General features: G+C 42.3%; 1 protein-coding gene across 1 annotated transcript; it reads right to left on the reverse strand.

Moving 5' to 3' along the window:
- Positions 1–200: 200 nt before the first annotated feature.
- On the reverse strand, positions 201–21,992 carry LOC121080646 (LHFPL tetraspan subfamily member 2 protein-like). Its single transcript, XM_040578788.1, is given in 2 exon segments — positions 201–1,704; positions 21,563–21,992. Coding segments are annotated over 2 exon segments (684 nt in total). The 3' UTR covers positions 201–1,450.
- Between the last annotated feature and the right edge of the window lie 812 nt (positions 21,993–22,804).

Raw genomic sequence — 22,804 nt, forward strand, 5'->3', positions numbered from 1 at the left:
CTAACTAGTGGCACGCTTTAACGGACTGATCAGGGGTACATTAGAATCTCTGCTCCATATTATACAGTGAAGTGATGGAGAACAACAGTGACATTGGAAGATGTTAAAAATTACCAAGAATTAAGAAGAGGAGTCTAAATTTCACTTAGTATTTCATTAAAATTACTTCTCAGATTAATTCTTCTCAATGCTTCTAAGCCACAGTTGTATAATTCCTTTTCTTTTTTTAAAAAAAATACCTTTTATATTTGGTTTTGGAAATAGTTCTAGAAAGTGATGCGACACCACAAATAATACAACCAACTGCCTTTGAGAAAGGAATGTCATTTGTGGCAAGGTCTGTTTTATTTCTGCTGATTTAGTTAAAAAAGGGTCCATACTACATGTGGTAAAAAAAAATATGGGAAAATATCTTCTTAGCCATTTAGAATTTGGCATGACTTCTTGAAAAAATGTAAATTTCTTAAGGACTCGGCTGGCTCTGGGACATGGAACATACTGATCTGTAGACTAGGGATGAGATTTCACTGGCAAGAGAAAGAATAATACTGTCCAATGTGTGGTCTACATCTGTAGGAGAAGCTAAAGCCCAAACCAGGCTGTTGGCTCTCACAACATAAAGCCCAGCTGTGCCATGGTGAGCAGGGATTTCAGAAGTTTCTAATAAAGGCTGTAGAAATATTTTTAACAATGGGATTTCTAACAATTTTATCAGAATCAGGTGAAAGCCAGTGAACAATAGCTTCTTTGCCCAGTCAATAAAACCAGTCAGTTACCTGCTAAGTAACTAGTGTCACACACCTTGCACTGTAAGTTTCAATACAAAGAAACCTGGCAGACTCAACTTTAACAGCTTGAAAATTGGTGTAAATGGTGTCACATCAACCTTTCTCTCTCCATCATATACTTACTATCCAAGAAGGCACTGTACTTTAAGGAATTTCAGTATCAAAAAGCACCTCAATGAAAAGTATGGTATCAAATCAGGTGGTGGCAAAATATTCACAGGTGAGGGGAGCCCTTGGAAACAAAGCCTAATTAAATAGGCTGGCTTCTTTGTATAAGGAAAAAAAAATGTGCTGGCTTTTATTATTTTAAATCCAAATTCTTCAAAGTGACCAAGGTAGGTAAGGCAATCCAATCAATCAGAATTTGTCAGTTATAACAACATTTCTGCTATATACACACGATTCTGCACCTCCCCAACTTGATTAATAAATTCCACTGTGTCCTGATAATAGAAGGAAAGTAAAAAATTCCCAATACATACTGCTTTCTTGGGATCCTTTGATCCTTATTACCCAGCAAGGAAGAAAGACCATTTCAGTAGTTCAGGGCTGGAATGCATGGGGCTCAATCACACAAATGATGGAAACAGGTAAGCAGATCTGCTTATCTAGTCAATGGAAAGCAAATTAAGATCTACATGCTGGTGTTTTTCCCACTGGAGTTAAAGGAGGCAAATAAGGTTTTCTCCTTCTTCTATTTCTTCTTGCACTTTGTCACTGGATGTGGCTATTTCAGCTTGTGCTGAGAAGACTGCACAGATAAATGTAATAGTGCTACCAATATCTGTGTAGAAAGCCCAGCCCAAGGAGCAGTCTCCTAGCTTGTAAGCAGAAGCATGAGGTCCACAATAGCTTATTGCTTTCTGGCATCCCCAACCTGCAGGGTAAAGTATCAATCCTAACATAAGGAAGAGGCCTAAAAATAAAAACAGAAAGAAAAGAGTTTAACAAATGAACAGTTTAACATCAAACACAGCACATGTAGTAATGGTTATCATGGTGACTACTCACTCATAAGTACTATGAATGGGAGAAGATGACTTTTCCCCATCCATTCTTCCTTTACTGATTGTTCCCTAGTATATACCATGCAGTGTTTTATCTAAACTTGGAGCTATCCTACAATTTTTCTTATGAAAGGCTTATTTCATTATTTTGTTCTTGATTTTAATACCTGTATTCTTTCTGCATCCTTTGTTTTCACACATTATTGCTAGGTATAGAGAACTTACAAAACATTCGAGAATCTCTACCTACTGTTTGTACTTTCACTTTTCAAATACTTAGGAATGTTTGCATCCACTTTTGAATTCATATTTAGGTAGTCCTTTTCACCTTTATTTATTGTCCTGGTTTCAGCTGGGATGGGGTTAATTATCTTCTTAGGAGCTAGTACCCTGCTGTGTTTGGGTTTTGATGTGAGACTTTTCAGTCCCTCAGGCCTTGTTAGCAAGAAGGCTGGAGGGGCACAAGGAATTGGGAGGGGACACAGCCAGGTCAGCTGACCCAAACTAGCCAAAGAGGTATTCCATACCATGGGATGTCATGCCTGGTATATATACCTGGGGGGTTGGCCAGGGTGGGCAGGTCGTTTTTGGGGGGACTGGCTGGGCATCAGTCGGCTGGTGGTGAGCAGTTCCATTGTGCACCACATGTTCCTTTCTTCCTTTCCCTCTGGATCTTATTCTTTCCCTCCCCCTTTTAATTCTGTTATTGTCATCATTGTTACTATTGTTCTTTCATTTGTTGAATTGTTCTTATCTCAGCCCTCAAGTTTTACATTTCTTTCCAACTCTTCTCCCTATCTCTCTGGGTGAGGGGGGAGTGAGTGAGCGGCTGCGTGGTACTTAATTACCAGCTGGGGTTAAACCACAACATTTAGTGTCCAGGTTTCAGCTGGAATAGAGTTAATTTTGTTCTTAGTAGCTAGTATAGTGCTGTGTTTTGGATTTTGTGTGAAAACAACGTTTATAGGACACTGATGGTTTTAGTTGTTGATGGATGATATCTATATTAAATCAAGGGCTTTTCGGTTTCTTGGGCCCTGCCAGCCAGAGGGCTGGAGGGGCACAGGAAATTGGGAGGGGACACAGCCAGGACAGGTGACTCGAACTAGCCAAAGAGTTATTCCATACCATATGACATCATGCTGGGTATATAAAACTGGGGGAAGAAGAATGAAGGGGGGGGCATATGGCCATAAAGGTGTTTGTCTTCCTGAGCAACCGTTATGCATGATGAAGCCCTGCTTTCCTGGGGATGGCCGAACACCTGCCTGCCAATGGGAAGTAGTGAATGAATTCCTTGCTTTGCTTTGCTTGTGTGTGCGGCTTTTGCTTTACCTATTAAATTGTTCTTATCTCAACCCTTGAGTTTTACATTCCTTTCTGATTCTCCTCCCCACCCCTCTGGGTGTGGGGGTGTGAGCAAGTGGCTGTGGTACTTGGTTGCCAGCTGGTGTTAAACCATGACATGTAGTCATTCATGAAAAACATATTTGCCTTTTTCCTCTGGATTTTTCCTACCTTGATTTTTTTGCCTGGAAAAAATAAAATCTTAAACTGCATCTGCTTATTTGGCCACAGTAGGACATAGTAGACAAATAATACAGCCAGTTCAATAAGCTGCTTTCACAATGAAGGGATTCTGGAGTCAGTGAAAAACTAATGGATTTAAGTACCCACCACCAGTGCATAGGTAACACTGGGATTCTTTAAACAGGTGATCAACTGCTGCAGAAGGAAAGCACGTTTCTAGCGTGCATGAGCAAAAGCCTCAACTCCTGATCTTGCTAAACCACCTGAACACTCTGCTGTGACTCAGCTGGGAAGTAAAAAGCTGAAACTAGATGTTCTGCCCTTCTGATTGTTTCTCATATGGATAGTTTTCTCTCCTATGAGGACCAGTCTGTATACAAGCAGTGAAGGGCTTCATTAAGGAAATTAAAAGTCACGTTATAGGTTAGAGTCCCTGTACATGTGATGTGTCTTTGTACAAAGGTAAGAGATTTAATCAAAATGCCTAATGTGCTAGTGGTGACAATGCTCTCATAAGAGCCCTGTGTACTGGGTTTGCACAACAAGGTGGTAGCAGGAGGTCTACAGGAGTGGCTTCTGTGAGACACAATGAGATAAAAACAGATCTCCTTCCTACAAGGTATGTAACCAAACATCAGGACAGCTCATAGTTATCAAAACTTTATTTCTGTTTTCTTTAACACTTTACTTATAAGAAGAGGAACAATTATGCAAAATAGTTTTTGCTTAAACACAACCAGTTTATCCAGAAAATGAATACAGCCTTCCAGATCCCATAAATGTTACTGATTTAGTTTTCCTGCACTGTAAAGCCCTTTATTCAACCTGGCACCTTGAGGAAAATAGCTGGTTAAGGTGTTATCATCTTCTAGAAGTGGGCTGAAAGTTGTGCTTTTTATGTATGGCACTGGTTCATCCGTAGATTTCATCCAATCCCAAAATTTCTACTAAGTAATAAAACAGTAGTCTTTTTTCTACCCTATACGAACAGATTACCAAGAACAGCTGTAAAGACTTGTTTGCATCTTCTTCAATTCAGTTAGACTAGCCCATTCTGCAGTATATTAGGTTTTCTTAATTGTTTGTTTAAAGAAATTCAGCCAGATGCAAAAAAAACTTTCTCATTGAGAAAGAAAAACTGGGTCCTAGCTAGTAAGCAGTTAATATACACAAAATGCAAAACCTACCATCCAATTGTCTAAAATTAGTGTCTATGAATGCCAGGCAGTTCACAAAAGGGAGTCCTTCCTCCAGTGTTTTTCTAACAATGATACACCAGGGGCATGAATAAAATAAATGTCATTATTCATGGCAGCAAAATCTATTAGTGAATGATATCCATTCTCTGTGAAGGAATTTCATCACTGCTTACATTTAAGAGCCAATGACAAATTTTATGTAGTGTTTCCTGGCTGATTGGCCAAACTACATTAAGTATAAAGTACTGCTTTATCTTGGACAGACCCAGATAAGCTGTGCTTTCATCCTGCTGAGCCCAGCAGCTGTTTCAGACTGAAAACCAATGGCTCCTTCTCCTCTATTCATCACTAGTTTCCTGTTCTGCATAACAAGCATGACTACACAATGTATTTTTCTGACTGTACATTGGTATGGTCCAGTTGCCATTTTTCTCTAATGATCACAAGCCCTTTGGTAGTTAAATATCACCATCACTGAAGTAAGAAACCGAATCTGAAACATCAATGTAGCTGCTGCCACCAAGGAAGCCTTTGAAGTTTACCCCTCCCATCACTAACAAACCTAGATGCCACAAAGCACTGAACAACTCTTAAAAGCTACTGGTTCATGGTATGTATACCCCAAGCTGAAAAGCCATTACCCAAAACCCAGCCCCCTCAAAAGGCTGCAGCACTGTCAAGTCTATTCATCAGGACTTTACTGAATTAGTTTTTAAGAGTATAGAAAGATCCTGGATATATATTGACTACAGCTTACAATTTTATAAACTACAGCTGTTTTCTCACAGCTGAAAACAAAATGTGGAGAAAAGTCTTAATTATGGGCCATCAATACAGTCAGATTCTCACCTGGGTTGTTTTTTTTCCCTTTAGATAGCTAATTTTGTGAATCCTATACTGGCCTAGCATAATAAAAGAAAAAAATATATAATGTTTTCACTACTGAACCACACTTCTACTCCATTTCAGTGCAGACAGAAAGCTTCTCAGGACATGCACCTCTTCTCAATATCACTAATATTTATTATAATTTCTCATTTCATTAATACCTGGTTCCTACTTGCTAGGAAAAGTGAACAAAGATAATTCATTTAAGCCAATTCAACATACCCACAGCAGAAACAACACTCTTTGGATTTCATGCTGACTAACAGCAAGTGGCGAGGCACAGACTCCTCTTCACATATTCAGCTCAAAGCTCCAGTACCCAGCACAATGGCTGAGCTGCACAGGGTACAAAGATCCCTTCCTGACTCTCCCTCCCTGCCCAAAAAGGGGTGTGTGTATAGAAAGATCAAGAGGAGCTTTGCTTCCTGCTTCCTAGTAACTACAAAAGAGCCACAGAGTTCATTTCAATGATTTCTGCAGCTTAATCAAAATACACACAAGATGCTTTACCACTCACAAACAGAGCAAACTGTGGGCTAAAGCAGAAGCCAGCAATTCAAAGCACTTAACTGTCCAACCATCTCAACCAGAGCAGCAGCTTCCAAAGACCCCCAAAAACCCACAACACCTCTGTGCTCCTGGGAACACAGATGCAGAGGGAAGGGAAAGAAAAATACCCATGTGGAAATAGCAAGATAATATATAGCAGGGGTAGCAAGGTCAGAAGTTATGATGATGCTTGGAAAGGCAAGGTCTGCTTTTAAACAGGCAAAATGGTTAAATGTGATACAACTAGCTCGGCAGTCTCTATGCTCTTCCACCTTTGACCTAAGGAGCATCGCACAACCATTTTATGCAACATGAAAAAGGCAGAGAGCTGTTTCTATGGCTAACGCTGTAGCCTTGATCTACATCTAACACACATCCAAGCAACTGCAGTTGAGCAAAAACCACTTACAGGCCAGTCTGTGGCTAGACGATCCACAAGGGGAAACCATGGTAAATCCTCAGCACTGATTTCTCATACCAGCATCCACAGGGCAGAGCCTAGCCAGGTCCCTTACATCTCTGCTGCTTTGATAGAAGTTTTTGCTTAATTACCTATATCCCTGCCTTTCTGTAGCCACTGCTCAGTCCCTGGGACTCACCTGCCTGAAGATCTCTCATTTTGGTTATTTATTTGCGTTACTGCAGAGCCTGGCAGCTCTGCTCACAGTTTCTGCCTCCAATAGCTGACAACCTACTTTTCAGATGAGACACACAGAGACAGAGTGCAAGGCAGAAGTGAGACAACCGCAACCAGTACACCAGCAATAGTTTCATCACATCCATAGCCCAATGATTACCAAGGTTTTATTTTAAAGACTTTGCAACAAGACAAGAAAATATTATATATTGTTTGTGTGGCAAGGTTTTGGTAGCAGGGAGGCTACAGGGGTGGCTTATGTGAGAAGCTGCTAGAAGCTTCCCCCATGTCCAATGGAGACAATGCCAGCTGCCTCCAAGATGGACCTACTGGTAGCCAAGGCCGAGCCAATCAGCGATGGTGGTAGCACCTCATGATAACATATTTAAGAAGGAAAGGGGAGGAAAACTGCTGTGCAACAGCAGCCATAAGAGAGGAGTGAGAATAAATGAGAGCAAGAACTCTGCAGACACCAAGGTCAGTGAAGAAGGAGGAGGAGAGTGTTCTAGGCATGGGAGCAGAGATTCCCCTGCAGCCTGTGGTGAAACAGGTTGTCCCCCTGCAGCCCATGGAGGTTAATAGTGGAGCAGATATCTACCCTGCAGCCTGTGGAGGACCTCATGGTGGAGCAGGTGAAGGTGCCCTGAAGGAAGCTGTGAACCTGTGGGGAGCCTGCACTGGAGCAGGCTCCTGGCAGAACCTATGACCCTGTGGGGGACACACGCTGGAGCAGTCTGTTCCTGAAGAACTGCACCCCATGAAAAGGATAAGTGAAAAGGACCCATTGCTGGAGCAGGGGAAGAGTGTGAGGAGGAAGGAGCGGCAGAGACAATGTGTGATGAACTGACTGCAACCCTCATTCCCCATCCCCCTGCACTCCTCAGGGGAAGGAGGTAGAGAAATTAGGAGTGAAGTTGAGCCCAGGGAGAAGAAGAGGGGTGGGGCAAGGTGTTTTAAGATTTGGGTTTATTTCTCATTGCCCTATTCTGATTTGATTGGTAATAAATTAATTTCCCTGAGTTGTCTGTTTTGTCTGTGATGGTAATTAGTGAGTGTTCTCTCCCTGTCCTTATCTTGACCCACAAGTCTTTCATAGTATTTTTCTTCCCCTGTCCAGCTGAGGAGGGGAGTGATAGAGCAGCTTGGTGGGTACCTGGTATCCAGCCAAAGTCAACCCACCACAATGTTAAAGGAAGATATATGGGTTTTAAGTTGCTTGTGGACAGCAAAAAGCAGCATGGGGGTGCATGGTTTTGTTTTCTGAAGAGTCCCTGGGGGATGGGGGATGGTGGGGGGATGGTGGAGGAGAGAGCAAAGTATCCCACTAATGAATGAAAGTTGTCAGAGAGCATGGCCTGGAGCTTGTAAGGGACCAGAAAGGGGAGCGAAGCACCTTATCCTTGGCATTCATTTACACTCACAGTGCACAGGAACACATGACCAGCTCCTAGCACAATCTACTGATTTGTGTATAAAAGTTGCTTTCTGGTTCAATTAACTATTAGAACTCTCAGGTTTCTTAAATTTTACTTATTCTTAAATTTAACTCATTCAAATATTCTATATTTAATCTGATTGTGCTGCTTTCTAAGCCATTTAATGCTGTACATTAAGGTTAAAGCACTTAAGTTTTTGTTAGTTGTGGAAGTACAAAGCTCAGTTTTGTGTTGTATAATTTTATGTCAGCATAATCTGATGAAGCAATAGTTATCTCCTGTTGACAGTTTACCTTGAGACAGATCTGGCAGGAAGACAGTAAATATTAATGATACAGATTTCTTTTTCTTAATAAATCAGTTTCTACTCTTGTCCCAATGTCTTTGAACAGCAGCCAATCTTCAAGAGAAAGAACAGGGAACAAAAATTTGGTGCTCTGAAAAAATGTTTTCTGCAAGGAATACTTCCAGTTCCTCGTGCTAACATACAGTAAATGAGAGTTTTAATTCACATCCAATCTACCTGTGGATTAATTACTGTTTGTTCCACCTTCTGGGAGGAACAAATTCATTTTGAGAACATTACAGACTGTTTGTCACTATGCTTCTCTACAGGCTCTCAGAGCTCAGGCTTTCTCTGTTCTAGATTTAACCCTCTCTCTGAGCATAGCTTCACTACTGGGAGTTGCAGTTTCTGCTGTATGCATACTCTTGTTTCTACTTCTTAATTAGCTCTATCCCACTTCTTAAAATCAGTATGATAATTTTTCATAACTACGTTTTACTTCTTTTTAGTTGTTGCCAGCTCTCAGTTACCTTTTCTCTTAGTATTCCTTAAAATAGAGGTCTGAAAGACTGCTACACAATGCCACCAGATGCCTAGGAATTACAACAGAAAACTATTTAAGTGACTTTTTTAAACCAGAGACCTCGTCTAAAACTCTTTGGTATAAGTCTGTCAGCAGAGAACATTTTACCATGTTTCACTGAAGGCAATTTGACCACATAACATTTTATTATCAATTCCTAATTACCTGCTTTCAAAGAAAAAAAAAATTGATGAGGTTTAGATTTTATTTGGATTACTAGACTAAAATTACTGATCCTGATTACAACATAGACAACCTATTAAACATCAGGCCTTCTATATTCAAATGATGTAAAAGCAACTCCTTTCTCCTAAAACACCAAAGCAAAACAATGCAGCATACTGTTAAATAACGATATGAATATGGCAGAATGCACCACTGTGAGACGTTTCTGAAGACAGTTTAGTAATGCTTTTTCTAAAGGAGAATCCTTTTTGTATTTGTACACCAAGAACTTTTCCTCTTCTAAGGGCCTGGAACTGCAGGAAGCAATTGCTCCTCCTTGGTTTTTTTGCAGTAGTGCTGCTAGGCTAACATCATGGAAAACCAACAGACTGATCTATTGATATGTGCATTTGTATGTCATATTATAGGCTGGTCAGTGCTGGGGTCAGTTCTGAGTAAAAGCTTTTTCATTCCATCCTTGCAAACGCTTGAGACAGGGGTTAGGCAGGTGCTTGTTTAGCTAAGTGAAGGCATGCTATTTAGTTTTGACAGTCTCCTGCACAGTTGCTGTCATGCCATATTAAACAACAGTGTATACTAACAAAGCCAATTTTCATTGCAAAGCCTGAAACTATCTTCTTATTTCCTAGAAAAATAGCAAAAAAGCTTTTAAATGCTGCTGAAGAAACAAGAAATTTAGCAGCTGTGATCAATGAGGTGGCAATGCAACAGGCTCCCATGGAGCAGCACAACTGAACAACATTTTAAGAGATGAAGAGATAAAAGGGTACAGGCAGGGAGGAATTAGCCTTGCCAAACACTGCACAGGCAGGTCGCTTCCTCAGTGGCAATGATCCTGATCATTCTGCACAACTGCAAGAGATTAACGCTTCAGCCCAAGGGCATTGCACCAGCCAGGCAAAATAAACCTGCCTTTATTGCTTATATTTCCAAATGTGTCAATATGCTACCTGAATAATTTCATGCTTAAAATATTTGTACATATGCACTATGCTACTTTAACCCAAGGAGGCTTTCACATATGCAAACTTTCCCTGACAAACTCCTATCCAGCAGGAATACCACCAGGTCACCATTCATGTGCTTTTGACTGCTTCATCCACCAACAGACAACCAAAGTGATGGCCTCCTACTCAGCAGATGCATAACAGATGCCTTCAGCCCTGTGAAATGATTCAGGAATCCCATTTTAATCAGACCAGAGCTAACACAGACCAGCTGATGTGGTGGTCACAGCACTCCACACTGGTTATAGGAAAAGGGGTGAGGGTAGTGCCAAGGAGCTGAATGGAGCACTAGTTCCATTACCCACAGAGTGGTGCCTAAGACCTGCCTCCACAGCTGCTTTCCATCCACCTCGATGACTTTAGGCCCCACTGAACACAAGCAGCTGACCAGAGGCAAAAAGGTCTTTGCACAAAAAGAAAGGGGAGCCTCTGCAAGCCCAAGCACCTTGGAGATCACCCCTGGCCCGCTTGGAAATGCTGCAAAACAAACAGAAGAAAATTTCCTAACAATAAGAAGATCAATGATTAAAAAGCCTACTTGGACACCGTACTCAGTGCAGGTTGACACAAGCAGAGGGGATTTGGGATTAAGTTGGAAGCATGGCTGTTGGCATTGGGAAGGGTTGCTCATGGACAATGCTCCAAGGCAAAGTCCATACCTCCATACCTGCAGTCATTGCAGAGGACTGCAGCCATATGCAGATTTCGATGTACCTGAAATACCTTAAGCTGAGGCAGGAGAATTAATTGTTTAAAATTATAAACAGATGATCTCTCAAAACCTGCACAATTTTTTTTCCCTTTAAAATTGTCTTAGGGTCATATAAGGTGAAGCACTTACCATAAGAGGTTACCACTGCCTACTTCAAGTTGAGGAAAAGGATAAGACCCCTGCTCTTTTCAACAGTAAATTAACTATGTCATTTGCTCATGCATCTTTTCCCATTTATTAAGCAAATAAAAGATGCTTGTTCATGACCAAACCCATGTAAAAATACTATTTCTGACGGCATTACTGATGTTAGAATATGGAAACAGGGACAGGAATACAGCACAGGGGACAGGAGGTAGAAGGGAAAGCTACTGATGGGAGACTCAGACTATTAAGTATATTTTGCTACCCACAGAAAAAGCCAAAAAAGAGTCAATTTATAAGCCTTCATGTGGGTTGCTTTGGCAAAATGACAGCATGTGGAGGATTTGTGATTTGTGTTTTTGATATTGGTGTGATCTTACTTATTGGACTTCTCTTAAAACAAAGCATGAGCCTGTAGACTCCTGTTTTTAGGAGAGGGGAGGGCAAATTTCCCATTAGCTTTTAACAAATTTTATATATGTGGTGAGAGTCCCCATTAGTTGGGAGGGAAGGAAATGTGGAGACTCAAAGATCGTCCCAAGTGTTGTGGTTTAACCCCAGCCAGCAACCAAGCACCATGCAGCAACTTGCTCACTCCCCCTCACCCAAAGGAATGGGGAAAAGAAAAGAATGTAAAACTCAAGGGTTGAGATAAGACCAATTTAATAAGTAAAACAAAAGCTGCACACACAAGCAAAGCAAAGCAAAGCAAAGAATTCATTCACCACTTCCCATGGGCAGGCAGGTGTTCAGCCATCCCCAGGGAAGCAGGGCTCCATCACGTGTAACAGTTACTTGGGAAGACGAACACCTTAATGCCAAATGTTCCCCCCTTCCTTCTTCCCCCAGTTTATATACTCAGCATAACATCATATAGTATGGAATAAATATCCCTTTGGCTAGTTTGGGTCACCTGTCCTGGCTGTGTCCCCTCCCAATTTCCTGTGCCCCTACAGCCCTCTGGCTGGCAGGGCCCAAGAAACCGAAAAGCCCTTGACTTAGTATAAACATCACCCATCAACAACTAAAACCATCAGTGTCCTATAAACATTGTTCTCACACCAAATCCAAAACACAGCACTGTACTAACTACTGAGAAGAAAATTAACTCTATTCCAGCTGAAACCAGGACACCAAGCCCTGAAATGATACCGAAGCTCCTTTGCTGGCTATCAGCCATATTAGGTCATGTCACTGCATGGGGTTTCTGTGCAGCAGACACCAACTTTGCAATTAAGTCAAGATCAAGCACTGTATAGGGGAAAAGCCAAATGCTTCTGAATTTTCAGCAACACAGAGGTAATGGAAGACTTCTCTTCTTGTGGGGCCATTGCTCAGGCACAGCTATGAGGGCTGGTCACTGCCCATGTTTGGCTTCAAAAGCCAATGAAGCATCAAGTGGTTCTATTCAGGACAGCCCAATAACAGGTCTGAAACTGCTAAATAAGTAACTAAATTATGGATAGTAAATTTGAGAGGTTCCTGAGTTAGGGAAGGAAATATCAGGCTGTGTTAATTATTCTGTCCCCAAAAGAAGCAGAGAAGACAAGATGCATTTCACAACATTTGCCATAACCTTTTCCACTGCCATCCAACTGGTGAGAATCAGTGCCCTCCAAACCATCAGTTGCTTATTCTGAATCAGCAGAAAAGGAAAGAAAACCACCACCTCACAACCACAGTTCTATAAAGGAGGCTGAAGCAAAAACCTGCCTCAGCTTAAACAGGTAAAAAGGCTGTGGGCCATTTTTTTTCATGGCATTACATTCCCTCAATACTGATCCTTCAGAGCAAAGACCTTGGAGTGGGCTGCAGAGGAGCTAAGGCTCAGTGAGAAGGAAAAGGTGAAGGGCGACACAGGAAGGGGAGAATTTTGGGTAGCTTGGTGGGCTGTACAGCATCAGAGTGCCGGCTGCCTGTGTTGTGGAAGGAAGCAGAGCTCAAACCCACCGATTTCCTTCACCACCGCACCAGGCACACTGAAGAGAGGAGCTAAGCATCAGTTAGCCCCCCCATCTTGAAAGAGCCACTTCCATCTTTTTTATTGCATTTCAGTGAAAACACAGCCATTGTTGAATTTAAATATTCTCCTAATGTTTGCAACCTATATATAACAGCACTAACAGTCTTGGATATGAGGCCTGGAAGCAAAAATCAAACTAAAAGGGAGCTCTGCTACTCTCCCACTATCCCCCCACCCTCTTGGGGAGCAGCCAGCACTCTCTTACTCTGCATCACTAGGACAGGGGGGTGTAAAGAAGTTCTCAGCATCTCACCTACGCCAATAGAGGTAAGGGACCTTGGCATGCACATATGCCACAGTAAAACATTTCTCAGTGGGTAGCACAAGAGTCTCACACTGAGCACTGTTTGATGGAAGAAATTTATGGTTGCTGAGAACATCAGCTGCAAAACTTTATCAGTGAAAACCTGAATTTTTGTCTATTTTTCTATTCTATTTACAGTCTGCTGGGTTTCTACTGGTTCCCACATGCCCATCTTGGTACCACTGGAGATGAACTGACCAATCTAACCAAACACTGAAACCTTCACTTTATTTCTTTGAAGTTACTAATACTCTCCTCCATGCTCAATGGCAATTTAGCACTTGATCTCATTTTCCTTCCCTGCCATATTCCAACACAGTAGTCCCCTTAGCTTGGACTTTCAGCAGCCAAGTGTGTATTAGATGTTGTGCTGGCATTCCCTTGCTTGCCAGCTTGGCCCTTTCTCAGACAAAATAATGCATCTTTACAGTGTGCCGCTGCCTACAACCGGATATCCTAAACTACTCTGCAACTATGATAACCTTTCATGTCATGCTCTGAGCATCAGAGAGCTCTGGCAGCCTCATGCCCTCTTCACAGAAGTTTGCTCTCCTTCTGTGTTTTCTCACCTCTCTGAGGAAAGTCCTGGCTGACCTCTTGCTTCCTCTTCATCTTCCTCCTCTGCAACTCCCAATAGCCTCCTTACCTCCCAGCAGCCAGGAGCACACAGCTGCACAGCTCCACACACCCAAAGTCCTCAGAAATTGCCCAGCCCTCCCTGCTCAGATGGATCCTACTTTGTACACCTCCACAAGCAGCTCCAGATCCTTTTCTCTTTCAGATGGTTTCCATCATGCTCTGCTCAGGTCATCTTGTAATCACCCAACTTCCCAAATGGAAATTATAACCAATAAGTATAACACGCTAAATTATTTCTTAGTGCAAGAGATGTAAAACAAATCTTTCCAGCAGAAAAGATGGACTGTTACAGACACAGCTGGCTTCAAACTGGGTTTCAACTCTTCATTTTAGAAAATTGTCAAGACGTTTCCTTGCATTTGAGGGTAAAGCTGTACTCCTGTAACTGAACTATTGCCCAGGTACTGCAGTAGTTTCTGATTAAGGACAACCCCACCCCCACCCCACCCCAGTACCATAGCAGGGAACAGGAGAAGGCATGAACGGTAATACAAGGGAAAAATAAGAAATGAAGAATTAATGCAGGAGAGCTTGTGAGGATACCTGAAAAGAGAAAGTACCAGGGAAGAGACTTCACTGCTTGGGACTGAGCAGGACAAGTGCTGGGGGGGGGGGGGGGGGGGGGGGGGGGGGAAACAGCCTAACAGAACAAAGCAGGAGTACAAGAGGAAATGCTGAGCAGGAATAAAGTAGGGTAAAGTATTACAGAAACTTCAGTGCTGGAAAATGAGAAGAGAATACTAAAGTGGGACCCAACAAAGGTTTCTTGTGGGAAGAAGCCAAGTCATCTTGGCAATACTGGTGGAGAAACTACTGAGGTGAGGGAGGGAATCCCAAACCTGCAGCATTCAGTCCAAGCTGAAAGTGGCTGGGGGAACCTAACACTCCCAGCCTGCCTGCAGCAGCCTTTGAAGATAAAAGCCTCTGCTTCATCTGACTGAACATATATCTGTTAAAGCTGTAACTGCCAGTGGCCCAGTCTGCTAAGTCACAAGACAGCAAAAAATCCTGTTTGAACTAGGAGACTGTGGATCGCAAACAGAGAAAGTGGTGAGAGGAGGGGTGACCTGTAAGAGGCCTCCAAGATGAAGTCATCAACACTCTGGAAAGACTTTAGGTAACAGGAGCTATTTTATCCCCTTTTGGTAAACCTGCCTGGGAATATAGTCATGCTCTGGCATGGAAAAGCAGGAATAACCAAAACTGAATTCCCAAACAGAGCTCCCTTCCTAACATGCCAGCACCCCTTCCCCTCTGCTCTTGCCAAAGCTTTCTAAGGCACAGAATAGTGTAGTTCCCCACAAGGAAACACAGGGGTCTGCTCAAGTTTTGAGGTTGAGATATGGTATATGCACGTAATTTAGCTTCTGCTTCCTGACACACAGTCAAGATGTCGCTGGCAGGCCATGGCTCACCTTCATGTCAGTCAGCTGCTGGCCACACTATCAGCTGTGGGGAAGGGGCTGTGTCTGCCCAACCACAAAACCAGGGCCCAGCTGTGCTGAGCTGTGCCCTTAGAAGGTAAAAAAAAAAAAGTCAAGAAAAGTTGTTGATTGATGAACTTCATAAAGGAAATTGTGTCAGAGACAGAAGGCTGAACCTATTTTAGCCTCTGTCCTAAGCTCCCCCCTACCTTCCTTTTGAGGCCAGGATATGTTTAGATTATATTACAGTGAAGTACCAAAGCCCAAATAAGACTTGTAAACATATATACAACTATCCTATATACATACCAAAATATGTCAATAGGGGATCATCAATGATTTATTTCCTATATCTAGCTGATTACTGTAAAAATTTACTTTGAATTGGTTCTTATCAGGTACCATATAATAACATATTGCCTCTTCTAGCCTCAGCATTTCAAGTGATTCACAGACTGTAAAAAGAGAATGCTTTCCCCCAAAAGACATTCAAATGAAAGTCTGCCTGGCCTTCTTGCTGCTGGGTAGTAATTATCTATTTAATTACATGGCTCCATTCTTTACACTCCCTATTGCAGATAAAATATGCTTTTCCAGATGAAATAATCCTCAAACATTTCCAAAACCAGGGCAACTGATTACTATTTCTGCAGTTCCAGAATGAAAGACCCTGCAGTCTGAAAATAAAGAGTAGAAAGTCTTGCTCTACAACAAATGAGTTACAGGAGTTTTAACAAGAGCCAATTTTCTTCCATTATATCTTTGTATTTCTAGTTTTCTGCCACAAAAAAAAAACAAACAAACAAAAAAAACAAAAAAAACCCAAACAAAAAACCTCTGTGGACCAGATATGTGTATGTCTCCTTCCCGTTGACTTAAATGAGAATTTGCATGTTTCTCCAAGGGCTGTAACAGAAGAGATGTGGCTGTGTGTTCTGTAATTTCATCATAGGCATCATCCAGGTCACAACCAATGTTGCTAAACTGAAAAGATATATCCAGTATCTGTTATTGTTTTTTCATTGTGAATTCCAGGAATAAATTAACTTGTAGTATGTTTTTAATTAAATTAAATCTCCACAGCAAAGTTATAGAGATTTTAAATGAGATTAAGTCTGCAAGATCCTGAGTTCCTGTAGATGACTCTGCTGTGGGTGCATTCCATCTTTGGAAATTAGATGTTTGACATACTTGCAAATATTAAACTGATATAGGCTGATAAACAAAATGATTTCATGAATTCTTCTCCTACACTTACTAAAAACCTATAACTGTTCACATTTTAAAGAATGATCTTATGCTTAAAATGATTAAGGCTGGGTTTTATCTTGTTCTTCGGTCAGGGCATTAGTCTAGCTATTATAATCCTTGTATGGATTAACCATGCCAACAACTGTCCTTGAACAAATTGCTTAAGTGTTTTCCAAAACTCAAGAACTGAGAAAGTTGTGATAAGTCATAAGGAAAATACTTTCAACTAAGTAAGCAAATCAGATGCTGTAATGCTACTATCACAAAAGTAGCAGTGGACCCAATACAATTAATCTCGAGAAACCAAATTGCTAGCCACAAGATGCCTGGCTGCAAATACTGGCAGGCATACTTCTAATAGCAATGGTTTCAGTAATATGAACTTTCAATTAACCAGTTTCATGCTGTGTCATTATTTATCTGAATTATAAGAAGGGAAGTGTTTCTATCCTCAGAACAGCTCAAAAATGGACTTATCTATCCCCTAACATGTAAGAAATGCTTTGTCTACCATATTGTTCAGTTCTTGAGGCCATGAGTCCCTTTACAGGTACATCTGGTTTGATAGGGGTTGGACTAGATCAGGGGTCCTCAAACTACGGCCCACGGGCCAGATACGGCCCCCCAGGGTACTCAATCCAGCCCCTGGTATTTACAGAACCCCTCTGCCCCCCCCCCCCCCCCTTGCCGGGGGTTGGGGGGAGAAACCAAGCAGCCGCAGATGACCTCCTGCCACTTCATCCGCGCGCCAGCCCCCTGTTTGAAAAGTTTGAGGACCCCTGGACTAGATGACCTTTAAAGGTCCCTTCCAACCAAAACAATTCTATAATTGTAGAGAGTTTTATGGCAAGTGCTGGAGGCCATGATGCCTGTGAAGGACCTTGAAGGCTAAACAAGAAAGAAAGTAAGATAAGGTTGGCTGGACACCTGGAAGAAAAACGGGATATGAAGCGAGGCTGAAACAGATGTGCGATGCCACGTCTAAACGGCTGGCTTAGAACACAAAACTCGCAGAGATAAGAAAGAAGAGAGAAAAAAAATGCAACGAATTCAGTGTGTTTGGAGCTTAGTAATTAACCAATTATAAGTAGCCAAGTAGCATGTGAACAGTATTAATTAACCAGTATTTTAGTATGTTGCGCGTGAACAATGAACGAGGATATATACATGGGTTTTGGACTAATAAAGGGTCTTCTGGTCAGATTCAGGAGTCCGTGTCTCAATCTCCTCAGATAATAAAACATAAAACTGCCTTTGCACATATTTTCTCACAAATACGTGGTCTCCAGAAGAGTTTTCTAAAATACGCAAATCTACTTCCTGTGAATCTTGATGTTCGACTAGATATCTTGAGGTGATATCAGAGTTGTAAGTAAGGATATCTTTTCAGTAGACCCAAGTCTGACGTGCCAAACATCAACTTATGCTGCTAACCAATCTATCCCATACAAATACATTTCCAACAGAAAAGAAGTAATGTCATCTCTTGAAAATCAGGTCTCATGGATGTCCTGATTTCAGCTGGGATAGAGTTAATTTTCTTCTTAGAAGCTAGTACAGTGCTGTGTTTTGGATTTGGTGTGAGAACAAAGCTGATAGCACACTTATGTTTTTGGTTATTGCTGGATAATGTTTATACTAAGTCAATGCCTTTTCGGTTTCTCATGCCCTGCCAGTGAGAGGGCTGGGGGGACACGGGAAACTGGGAGGGGACACAGCCAGGTCAGCTGACCTGAACTAGCCAAAGATATATTCCATACCATATGACGTCATGCCGAGTATATAAAATGGGAGAAGAAGGAAGGGGGGACATCTGGCATTATGGCGTTTGTCTTCCCAAGTAACCCTTATGCATGATGGAGCCCTGCTTTCCTGGAGGTGGCTGAACACTTGCCTGCCCATGGGAAGTAGTGAATGAATTTCTTGTTTTGCTTTGCTTGCATGCGCGGCTTTTGCTTTACCTATTAAATTGTTCTTATCTCAACCCTTGAGTTTTCTCAGTTATTCTTCCGATCCTCTCCCCCATCCTACTGTGGAAGGTAAAGGAGCAGCTGCGTGGTGCTTGGTTGTCGGCTGGGATTAAACCACAACAGTCCTTTTTGGTGCCCAACATGGGGCTCGAAGGGTTTGAGATAATAACAGACTTGATTGGAATGTGCTGATTCAAATTAATAGCTGTTATTGCTGTTTAGCTATGAAGGGGCAGGTTTCTGTGCTTACCATGGGGCTTGCTTGTCTTACTGTATATTAGAGTCTAGTGCTTGCTAGTGGCTGCTTCTTGCTTTCACTGCTTGCTGTACTGCTTATCATCTTACTGTGCTGGGCCCAGGAACATTTTGATAACAGCAATGGCAATGCGCCGGAGCTGGCAGATGGCCAGGGCATCACTGCTGTTTCTGTGCTGCTGTACTGGACAGACTGGAACTCCAGTGTGAACTTGAGTCAAAGGGACTGTGACCTGTGGATGAGTCCACGTGGGAGCAGGTACACCTTGAAGCATAAGTGGCCAAGAAGTCCATGCCCAAGCAGGTATATCTTGGAGCGTCTGTGGCCATGGTTATATCTGTGCCACAGCAGGTATGCCTCTGGAGGAATTGTGGCCCAAGGGAAATTCCATGTTGGAGAAGGTACACCTCAAAGTATCTGTGGCTGTGGATAAGTCCACGCTACAGCAGGTACACCTTGAAGCATCAGTGGCTGTGCATGATGTCATGGATAAGCCCGCAACATAGCAGGTATACCTCTGGAGGGATTACAGTCAGAGATAAGGCCATTCTGGAGTACATTTACTGCTGAAGGGACTATGGCTGTGGGTAAGGTCACACTGGAGCAGGTCTATGGTGATGGCCCATGGATAAGGCCATGTTGGAACAGGTATACCTTGAAGTGACTGTGGCTGTGGATGAGTCTATGCTGCAGCAGGTATGCTGCTGGAGAGACTGTGGTTCATAGCTGAGGCTCCACTTGTAGCAGGTACAACCCTAAGGGACAGCAGTCTTTTGATAAGTCCAAGCCAGAGCAGGGGCAAGGGGAGGAATTTATTGCCATGTTAAACCCTATGGGCTGGTCCGAAGGGACCAGGGGTGTTGATTGTAATGGATATACCTTTAAATTGTTGTAACCTATTGTGGTAAAATTTTATTAAATTGATTACTGCTTATGAAAAAGCCTTTGTCTTTAGGGATCGCTTAACTTGGACAGTGAGCTCAGGGAGCTCACAGGCAACTTTAATGAGCAGGTGGTGTTTGTCTTGAGTCCCCTGAACAAGCAAGATGTGAGCAGGACCATCCAGACAATAAATATTGTTTGCAGCTATGTCCTGACAGTATCTCCACCATGCCGGGCATCTGGCCAACATCCTCTATTAAGAGTTTAGACAGCAATGGGGTCCATTCTGAACCTTGTGACTCTATGGGAGGTTCTCTCTTACTTTTTTTACATATTTAGTCTCTGTGTAAATCATTCCAGCTTAATTTTAATTTGATTCTTGTGTGATTTATCTATGTAGTAAGTAATAGAGTGAACCTTGCCATCAAACTTTGTGAAGTTGCACTCCCACAAATTCTATCAAAACTATTTTGCTAATATCTTTGATGGTGATTCTTTAAGAGACTTAACCTAAACCACTCGTTCATGACAACATTGTGGGTGATACAAAATAAACAGTACGCTTTTATACTGAAATTGCATGAAATAGAGGATGGAGTCACTGTGCTATTGCTTTAGGAGCCAGTGCTGGCTGGTCCCTGGCCCCTACTGCTGGCTCTGGAGGACTGTAGTGGGCACCAAGCTCAGGTTTTCCCTATTTCCCTACATGTTTAGATTAATTTAGGCCTCAACTAAGCAAATGAAACCAACCAGCTTCATAAAGGTTTGAACACCTACCATTACACCTCCTGCCTATGTATGGCCACCACAGACATTTTTGGCAGCCTCATCAGAGGTGAGGAGGGGGGAAGCTGGATTATAATTTTGAGCAAACAAGTTAAAACTCCTATTTTTTTTTTGTAATGAAACCATTTTATGAATTGAAAACATCTGCTTAAGAGCATCAGCAACAGGGAAAGCGGAGGTGGGCCTGCTCATTCCTTCCCTCCTTGCAGGTCTTTGATGGCTGCCTGAGGTAGGGTAAAGGACCACCCTCCTCCTCCAGATGACCACACTCACACAGCACAAAAGATGAAAACCTGTGTATGGAACAGGTTCTCCCCATGGCTTGCTGGTGAGTAAAGAAAACCAAATATTGCTCTAACTAGGGCTGTCCAGTGTTGGTTTACATAACAGTCACTTAAACTCTGTAAAATCCATGGGTTTAAGCAGAAACACTAAATCTTGAACCAACTCATCTTTTCAGGCAAAGCACAGCTGAGACTTGGACAGTGAAGAGATAAACTCACTGGGTTGCGTAATTGCAGTTGAACAATAAGCTGGCTAAAGGAAGGGTTTATTGTAAGGTATCACTTGTCAAGGAGCCTTGAAGGAGGCTGCTTAGCATGAAAAAATGGGTGTGTGGCTCTGCAGGCTGTTCTTATCCCTGGGGTGGTATTTGCTGTCACCACAGTCTTCAAGCATTTGAGACACTGAGAGAACTGTTTTCAGTTCGTGGAAAAATTACTAAAGGAGCAAGAGGGATATAGACTGCCTTAACAAAAGTATTAACTTTGTTCTCTGCTGGTAACAAAGGAGAGAAGTTTTTGTTACTGAAGGAAATTCAGAAAGAAAAATTGAACAGCAATCAAAAGCAACACTGGTCAGTTCATTTTGGCACACACCAGGCTGCAATTCTGCTGCCAATGTCAATGTATTACATGCTGTGTAGCTATAAATTTCAGTTGTGTTTGAATAAACACCAGCATATAGAACTGCTTTGGGTCTGCCTAACACAGTCTGTAGATGGGACAGAATCACCGTTTCTTCAGCTGAATGGCACAGAAATTAAAAACTTTAGTTGCTGTCAAAGTACACATACCTGCAATTGCTTGTAGAAGCCCACAGACGTTAAAAATGCTTTTCTCCATAATACTCTGCACACACATAGTAAAGACAGACACAAATGCCATGGTGCAGCGAATCATGATTCCCAAGGCTAGGAAAATAGCAGTTGCCTGCCAGAATCCACTGGCAATCTCATTGAAGTTTTCTGCATAAGGACCACAAAGTGTATCTCGTCTGGTAAATTGCATGTGGGAGATTCTGATGCAACGCCTGTAGATGCCCAGTGTTGGGTGGTAAGGTTAGTCTGCTCCCCCCCTTCTGTTGTCCATGTCTTTGGAGATCAAAGGCTTCACTTTACCAGTCAGCCAGTCTGCACTCATGAAAGCAATGAGCTCTGTGGAAGCCACAACAATACTCAGGAGAGTCCATAGCATTGACCGACATGTTACAATGACATGACACATACTGATGTCCAGTGATTTTGATCAGCGCAGCTGACAGTCTTAAAATCCAAGCATGAAGGGAAAAAAATTATATTAAGAAAGAAAAAAAGGACCCTAAGAAAATCACTGGGGCTGCTCTGCTTGCTCTTTCAGCTCTCTCACAATGGCCATGACAAAATTTCTCAGGAGAAAAAGTAAACAGCCCCAAGTTTTGTTCTCTCCGTTTGGTTCCTCTTTTTTTTTTTCTGGGATGCTGATCTCTGAAATATGCTTTTCTTTAACATTCATACTGGCACATGACACTGCAGGCTGGTGGGGGAGGCCACAAGGACTTCCCATTGTTTGACATCACACATCTACAAGAAAAAAGAGACAACACATCAGCAGTGGGAAAAAAGTTTTCATTTCCATCCCCACAACAAACCAAGATCTCGTGCACATCTACATCAACATGCAAAAGCTCTAACGAGGACCTGTCAAACAGAGCCTGCTGGAAACCTCCCAGGTTTGTCCCAAGGGAACAATTAATCTCCCTCTGCCTGGCAGTACTTATGGTATCTGCTCTGCCCCAACCTATTGCAGTTGTTTGTCAAGCACTTTGCAACCAAAGGTCTCAGTAACACCCAGAGTTCCCACCCACCTACCACCACACCCCTGTCATCTTCCTCTGGTCAAAATTACCAAGGTTGCTGGCAGTTACTCAGCAAAATGTTTGTACACGTTTAAGCAGTTTCACAGATGTGCAGCTCAGTAGGCTTGCTCCCCTGCCTTTGGTTCAGGGAGGCAGCACAACATGATTTTAGAAAGGAAGCCAGGCACAGCTGCATATGCCA

This window comes from Falco naumanni, chromosome W (genome assembly GCF_017639655.2).
Source record: "Falco naumanni isolate bFalNau1 chromosome W, bFalNau1.pat, whole genome shotgun sequence".
In the NCBI taxonomy this organism is placed as follows: domain Eukaryota; kingdom Metazoa; phylum Chordata; class Aves; order Falconiformes; family Falconidae; genus Falco; species Falco naumanni.